The following is an 8,353-nucleotide window of genomic DNA, read 5'->3' as shown; positions in this document are numbered from 1 at the left end:
GCCGCCACCTTACATGGTTCGAGTATTTGCTAATCGATGTACTGCTGGTGGTTAGTGTCTCCGCTAGTCTGGCCGTTAGTCTGGCCGGCTACTTAATCTATCGCGCAGTTCACTATTCGAAAAGTTTACCCCACGAAATGGTTACCCGCGGCAGCCGCAAATGCAAAATGCTGTAGGAGTTAGTGAAGGAGCCAATAGGAATGGGTTGACCCCAGGAGTTCCCTACTCTTTGCCACCTTACCGGGCCCTAGTTTCTGCGGGCGGACCAAAACGGGCTATCCTCACAAACACTCACACTCTGAACATGTCTGAAAGTCTGAAACGATCTACAATTTGTGCCGGGCTTAGCGAGTCGATCGATCGATTGTGTGCCTCTCAAGAATGCGTTGAATGTCGCCTTTGGAATGCGAACCACCTCAAGCTGAACCCAGGAAACCGGAGCTATTGTTTATTGCCTAAGTATGTTGTGATATTACCGATGTAAGATTTGTCGTTGTGCGAATGAGCGGAAGATCAATAAAGTGACCACATTTCTGACAATGCCGAACGCCGAAAAGCAATAATGCATTACTTTACGGGTCCGTGCCTCGGTCTCGGCCTTAAGATGACAGTGGCAGACACGTGGCAGACAGTTACAGAGAGAGAAAGAGAGAGAGACAGAGAGAGAAAGAGGGTTTATCCAACATCATCTCCAATTAGCGTAGTGATAGCGAGGCATCAATTCAAAGGGACCGTTCATCGCTGAACGCAACGCAGCCAGTTGCCAAATCTATGAAGGGTGCCAAGTCGCTGATGGGTCGAATCCGAATCTTGGCAGTGCACTTTTGAATGACCTGTTTGCCCCGTTTGGCGTGGTTATTAGTTGAATTCTATTTTTACCCACTTGCGCTCAAGGCCCAAAGGGAAAGTGGCGCACCACAAGGCCAAGGTTAGCAGAATGGTTCATAAATATTCAGCAGAACTTCCAACTTTTCTCTGCCATTTTCTTTCGATCCCATCCATTTAGCAGACGAGCGGTGGGACGATACGATTGGAACATAATGTACATAAGTTTTTAATGCAACACCTGTTAGAAGCAAGGCGCCCACTTTCCGAACAGACTAGTGAGTTCGAAACGTAGTTTGTTCCCCTTTAATTATTCACATGCCGTAAGTGAATACTGCACTCTACATGATTGATCAGCCAATCGATCCACTTATTGATTGCTCTCTATACGATTGAACGGAGTCTTAGGGCCCAATTATGAAACTCGTACTCTTTCTGCCTTCTCTCTTGGTGTATTCTGTTTTGTCCCTTACTGTTTTCACTCGATTGTTCGAGTTCTAGATCCAAGATTCATAATAGGGCCCTTAGTCTTGGAGTATTGCCCTTATTTGGACAATAGTTTAGCATGTATCGAAACATTTTAATTCCCTTAAAATCCCTCGAATGTTCCAAAAATGATCTTTTCTATACGGGAATTGAAACCATGGCCGGTTGAGTGACAACCTGTCCCGAGATTCGAACTCTGCCCAGCTGCGTGACAGCGACGAGCGTTACCGACTGCTCTATCACCGGGGTCCCATTGCCTTTCGGGTGGAACAAAGTTCGCCGGGACCTGCTAGTCTTCTTCTTCTTCTATATATATGAAAATGGTTGTTTGTCTGTCTGTACCGCTAATTCTCCAAAACGACTGAACCAATCCGCTTGAAATTTTGCACAGCGTAGTTTTGTGACCCCGGATTGTGAATAGGAAAGTTTGACCCTCCCACACCTTCGGGGAGGGGGGGGGCTACCACGTCTCATACGTAACGTATCATACGTAACGTCCCATTCCAACGTTTTCGAGCAAATCGAACCAAATTCGCAAGCGGGGGTTTCAGGGGTGAGGAAATGTTCTGGTTAATGTTTGAAACTCTTCCCCTCTTTACAAAGGAGGGCTCTCATACAAAATCCAAGTTCGTTTCAGTGAAACTCGGATAGTTTTCAAGCAATTTGAGACAAATTCAGCTGGTGCGAGTTTTGACATGTATCCAACGGGAAGCGGGAAGGGAAGCCGATCATGTACGTCACCAGGAATCGCGATTGTCTGAAAAGGATGAGTAACGGGAAATGTAAAGAAAAGCCGATCGTTTGAAACGGAGGAATAACGGGAGGCGGGAAGGGAAGCCGATCGGACGTCATCTAGAAGTCCGATCCTCTGAAACGCCGGGAAGTCGAGAAATGAGAATGATATGGGGCGGGGCGAAGCTCGCCGGGACCTGCTAGTTTTAAATAAATAAATACAGTCTCAACTCTTTGGCTCTATTTGCATCGAATTTCGGCCATCTATTTTGTTCATCACTGTATTCCGTTGCGTCGTCGCTCGCAACGCCTGTTTCCCTAGCAACGCGCGCACGCACACTCTGTTACGAGATGAAAGAGAGAAAAAAGAGAGAAAGAGCGACCACAAAAAGGAGCAAGAAGCAAGAGAGCGGTTGTGAGAGCGAACTCGACAGAGTCAGGCTCGAAAAGTCAAAGTCAGGCTCGAAAGTCAGTTATTATTCAGCGATTCATATACAAAGCCACAGAAATTCAGAGCCAGAAAATTTCAAAAATTTTTCAACTTTTGCCGGTGTTGGTTGTGCGTTGTGTCGCAGACGAAACACATCATCTAAATTCGAGTGAAGTGCGAAGTGAAAAGGATTCGCCAAAGCAGGACTTTAGTGCGCGAAGAAAGACAGAAAATCGGTACCATTTCTCTTTGGCAATAGAGAAACAAAAACTGTGCTAAAGTTTTTGACCCCACCACCATCATCGTCATCATCGCCGTCGTCAGCGAGATGCTGCGCGGGGAATGAATTGTTTGCCTTTCGCTGGTGCCACGAGCGGTGTATACAAAACAGTGCCCAAAACGGAAAACCGGTTCGCACCAGCTCTGGGCGCGACGACAGTGACATGCGAGCAGCTGTTCGTTCGGTGGGCAAGATAGAGACAACGGATACAAACACAAAAGAAACGGGAGCAAGCGCGCTTGGTTTGTGACACAACTCACGAGCGCACGAACGCACGCACGCACGCACGCCTGCAGCAGCTGATTGGAGGTGCAATTAGTGGCAGAGCGGGACAACGTCGTCCTACGAAGGTACGAGCGATTAAGTTCAGTTATGTTTTGCTCCGAACTAACCCTTCGATGCCGAAGACGTCTGCGGATGTGCGCTACAACTATCTGCTCGAAATAGTAAGAAGCACCATTTCGAGCAGCTTTCAACCGGACCGGGGAGGATGAATAAATTAAGAAGGCAGCATACTACCGCTATCTCCTGCGTGGGTACATCTCGCGCAGAGGAAGTGGCCGCTTTCGAGCCGCGACCGACCGCATGTTTTGTTTTGGTCGTTTTCTTGCGCTTCCTCCGAAACGGAGCGCCCAACAAAGAAAGGCGAAGAAAGAAAGGTGGAGAGGGCGCGGCGCGCGTTGAACTCCCCTTTGCCGCGTGCGTGGTCGCGCATGAATCATAGCCCCCCCCCGCCGCGCCGTTTCAGACACAACGGCCACGGGCGAACGATGGACTTTGGCGAGCCAACGGTGGCGTATGTTGCCATGTACAGCTACGGCCACAAAGCAAACACAGCGAACGGACGGAGATTAGTATGGCCAATGACGATGAGCTGTGTTCCTTGACTTTGTGGGGCCTCTTTTTTTGTTGAATAGAAGTACCCACCGTTAAGTGACTGTTAAGCGCATCGCCTTGAAATGTGGCGACCAATTGGTGTTTGAAGGAACAATTTACACACAATGTGCCCGCAGCTTTGTGCGGTCGCTAGGCGCGGTGGAATAATATTTATGCACATCCATTGACATTTTCGCACTAATATTTGCCAACCAGAGCCCGTAACGCGGTTACGTAAATGTCGATATCTTTTTCTGTACTGATTAAATCAATCCCAATAGTGACTGCTCCTCTGCATTCGAGGGTTAAAAATGGTCTTCATTCATTGATCGTCTTCCCTATATTGCCGCCCATGTTGGTTGCATAAAACAACCGGAAACCGTCATTCGTAAGCGAAAGAATGCGTGGGTCGCTCACCCGTTTCGTGCTCCCATTTCAACATGCCCCAGGAATTTTCTTGGCCCTATTGAATAACGTTGATGCGCGTTGGACCGATGTCCGTTGCGTTGATACCGACTCAGAGCGGATGCAGCTGGAGTGATTCACACCGCAGGCCGTTGCAACCCGTGGCCACCAGAATGTACCGCTTATGATAAAGAGACCCGACTTCTTTGTGGCGCTGTGTGGTTCTTTGGAGAAACTTCTCGAACCTTTTTTTTTTGTCCCTACACCACCGTGCCAAAACGTCACGAACATCGGACCACCGCTTGTCAGGTGGCCGATTGCGGTTTCGTAATGCGTCTAGCACCACGCAACACGCCACTTTTCCGCGAAAGCCCTGCCATAGCCGGCCGTCGTCAGAATACGTCTAATTAGCATGTCTTATTGATGTCGCCTTCATTTTCCCTTTGCAGCAACGGCGATCGATAGCGGGTGCCACCCGAGACCATCATCCTCCGGGCTACGTTTGGAACACGCTATCTTCTCTATCGACGTGACCGTGGGGTGCTTAAGATCGTGTTGCCGTAGTGTCCTTGAGCTGGGGGTTCAAAGAAACCGTGGCTTCCGGAGCGCGACCGCTCGGATTTCAAAGGATCCATCCAGCAAGAGTGACCGGGACCGTTAAACGGGCCACACGAAGAAAGCACTTCACGCCCGGCTGCATAAAACGTGACGCGGCGAGCTGTAACGAGCTGATGGTGCTTCAGCGAGTTCGTTCGTGCTGATTGTGCCTTTATTGAGCGAAATTTATTCCATCACGCAAAGGTTCGCGAGTGGCGCACTGCCGACCGGCTCAGTGCCTAGCGACCAGTTTCAGTTGATAATTCTGTACCGCAAAAGTCGCCACCAATTCGTAACCGATCGTCAATTAGGCGAGGTCAGGTTGGTTAGCAACGGCCAAGAGCTTGTGACAACCAAATAAGGCGTACTCCGGGGCAAGTGAACAATTTCCACCGCCGACGACCCCGTTAGAGTGTTACCAACGGATTCCGTCCGCTTTTGTCGGTTGATCCGCTCTCAAAATAGAACACCGCAGAATGGCCATAACCGCGGTGAGTGACCGGCGGCTACGAGCGGTGTCAACAACAAGTGTGCTGCTGCTGCTGCTGCTGACGCTGGGTACCCAGACCGGCCGGATGGCAGACGCGGCCAAGATTCTGGCAATCTTCCCGGTGCCCCTGAAGCAGCACCAGCTCGTCTACCGGCCACTGCTCGAGGAGCTTGCGCAGCGAGGCCACGACATTGTGCTGGTCACAACGGATCCCATGGATCCACAGCACCGGCCGGATCGAATCGAGCAGATCGATCTCAGCTTCGCCTACCAACTTCCGGTGCTGGAGCAGCTCAACGTGGACGGGCTGGATGGGCGCGACATGCTGCGCAAGGTGTTTGACGTGATGCGAACGATCTCGGCCGAGGAACTGCAGCATCCGGCCATGCAGAAGCTGATCGAATCGGCCAGCGAGGATGGCGGGGTGACCAAGTGTTCCCGGTTCGATGTCGTCATCGTGGAGTGGTCAGGCGTGACGCTGATGAATGCGTTCGCCGAACACTTCCGCGCGCCACTGGTCGGAATTGCAAACGGAGGAGCCTACATCAATGCCCACGAGGCCCTGGGCAACCCGAACCACCCGATCGGCTATCCGAGCATCTTCATGCCGTTCAGCGAGGATCTCAGCCTGCTGCAGCGCATTTCGAGCGTGCTGTTCACCGTTTGGTACAGGTAAGTGTCGGGGCGCACCACCCGTGTCACGTTCTCCCGCGGCCCCACTGGGTGAGCCACGTTGCTTCGGCAAGGCAGGGCGAGCTAATGAATGCCGTCTAGAATGAATTATTCAACCCTGACATCGTGCACTGCACTAGGGCCCGCGGTAGCAATTACACCGTTCCGTTGAGTAACCTATTCGACGACAGCCACACTCAGCACCGGTTCTGTTGGGCGGCCACGGACCGGTTTGGGGAGCTGCGCGGTTGGTTGCGGAACCCTCGTGCACGAAACGTGCGCAAAAGTGCAAGTCACATGCAGGCACATGAAGGAAAGTAAAAGTGTGGTTACTCAGCACTCGGTGGAGCTTGCAACCGATTTCCGGCTCGCTGGGATCCGATCTCACGCATGACGGGGCGCGGGTCAATACGCCAACATCGGCAGCGGCGGACCGATTTGCGGAACTATCGACGAGTACGTTCGCAATACGAATTGTCCAGTGCGATAGCCTCAAGGTTACCGATTTCGCTAGGCCAACGATAAGTGTGGAGCCAAACTGCAGTAGGCTCCAAGTCATCCGCTTTTACTTTGTTTGCAATTTGGCCACGCAAGCAGCGATCGCCGTTATAAGCGAATGGTCTCCCGTCGTGGGTTCGCTTTGTTCATTGCCACTTCATTGTTTCGAGCCGCGAGTCTCCGATGACTTGCCGTCATCCGTCGTGGTGAGTTTTGCTTTTAAAATGACCAGGATTTAGATAAACGATGCATCGGGGAACGCTATTGCCCGTTGAACCCCACACGCTGACCCACTTTGAGGTCATTGTTCATTTCGTGCGGTCTGATAATGAGCTTCGAACACGTTCCTACTATCAGTAGAACCTGTGGTGATGGCCTACCCCTAGCCACTACGAGGTTGTTTTCGGCGACAGGACAGACGGTACGGGATTAGGTTGTGTAACGTGTGCGGTATTACGCCTCGTTGGCTCTACGCGGTGCGGTGACGTACGGCCGAGTCGTTATCAGCCGGCCACAGTCTCCGGAAGGGCAAACATATTTTTGCACAGCACTATGCTGGCGCATGATAGTCGCTAATTAATATGCTTAATCAGCTTACGTGGCCGCCGTTTGACGTCACAGACTAAACACCGTTAACGGCATGTTTATTGGTTACTTTTTTTCTACTTCTTTCTCGCAACCCCCCCGACAGGTTCTATTACTACACCGAGGAGATCCCAGCTCAGAATGCGATCGCGAAGAGTGCCTTCGGCGAGTCCATCTCCGATCTGTGGCAGATCGAACAGAACGCCGATCTGCTCCTGATCAACTCCTACCAGCTGCTCGGTAACGTGCGTCCAGTCGGGCCGTCTACCATCTATCTCGGTGGCATCCACCAGCGGCCCACCGGCACTGGATCAGGGCTGCCGGCCGATCTGGAACTCTTCCTCGCCCAGTGCGACGAACCGGTCGTGTACGTGAACATTGCAGCGCACTCCGGCCGGGCGCGGATCGAAAAGATCGTCAAAACGCTCGAGCAGCTCGAAGTGGCCAGCGTGTGGTCGCTGAACGAGGCTAGCGGAGTGATCAACACCTCCGCCCGGATCTACCAATCGTTCAGTGTGCCGCAGGAGGAGGTTCTCGGTGAGTATCCGGGCGACCGATTCGCTTCACTTCATTAGCCCGCTATTCTCGTCACGAAACGCGCAGTTTCTTCGCGTCAACCGCTTGCCAGCACTTCATTCGCAGCGCGTGAAGATTTGGCACAGCGGTTCGCGATCTTGATAGACTTTCATTGGCCAGCGCCAAATTGCGCAGTGCGCTTCGTGGCTAGGCGACTCTGTGCGAAACCTTGAAACGGTACGGTTTAATGTTTGTGCCAATCTCGGTCCCCCCGTTGGTTCCCGCTAAAGGGTCGGTTCAAAACATCAACTATCACACCACCACCACTGAGCCCGGGGACGGGTCCCCTTCCAAGTCCACAAAGGACCCGGCTCTCGGTGCTGACGGGCGTGAATATTAATGATTTCCCGGTCGGTCTGAGAGAGGGTCTGTCGGTTGCAAAAGACTCGGTGCTCCGGTGAGCGAATCGGGTCACCGGTGGCGGAATAGGGATACAGCAGGCGCCAGGTCGTGTCGCCGGCGAGTTAGTTCAAAACAAAAACAAGATTAGACAGACCTGTGGGGCGAGGAGCGGCAGCAGCAGCGTACTTGTTTGTCAACTTCTCGCGCGCTGGTCATCAACATCCAACATTCAATCACATCCAAACCTCCCGCGCGGGCCGCAACCTAACTTGGGGGCTTGGCACGATGCTTTGATGACGCACTTGACATTCGACGACGACGATGACGACGAATAGCGATAAAGTGTTGGGCCAAGCGAGGGCAACTGCGCGTGTATTGTAATTCCGCGGTCACACTCGTCAGCACGTGCACCACCCGGTCGCACTCCGGTTCATTGAGAAAGGTGCATCAAAACAACTGCCACTCGTCGGCGGCGCAATAAATTAGAAACGCACCGTCAACTTCCGGTCACGCCTGGGAGCAGGCGGGTTTGCCATTTTGTGGTGGGCGCAACTGGCCG

General features: G+C 52.2%; 1 protein-coding gene across 1 annotated transcript; it reads left to right on the top strand.

Annotated features, from left to right (window-relative positions):
- Window positions 1-2,590: 2,590 nt before the first annotated feature.
- On the top strand, window positions 2,591-7,413 carry LOC131214228 (UDP-glucosyltransferase 2-like; the record flags this gene model as incomplete). The annotated part of the gene is made up of 3 exons (XM_058208606.1): window positions 2,591-3,103; window positions 4,484-5,793; window positions 6,983-7,413. Coding segments are annotated over exons 2-3 (1,117 nt in total), but the record flags the coding sequence as incomplete, so codon positions are not given.
- Between the last annotated feature and the right edge of the window lie 940 nt (window positions 7,414-8,353).

Source organism: Anopheles bellator, unplaced genomic scaffold, assembly GCF_943735745.2.
Source record: "Anopheles bellator unplaced genomic scaffold, idAnoBellAS_SP24_06.2 scaffold00297_ctg1, whole genome shotgun sequence".
NCBI lineage: Eukaryota > Metazoa > Arthropoda > Insecta > Diptera > Culicidae > Anopheles > Anopheles bellator.
The sequence above is the reverse complement of the archived record's forward strand: the minus strand, read 5'-3'. Positions and strand labels throughout refer to the sequence as shown.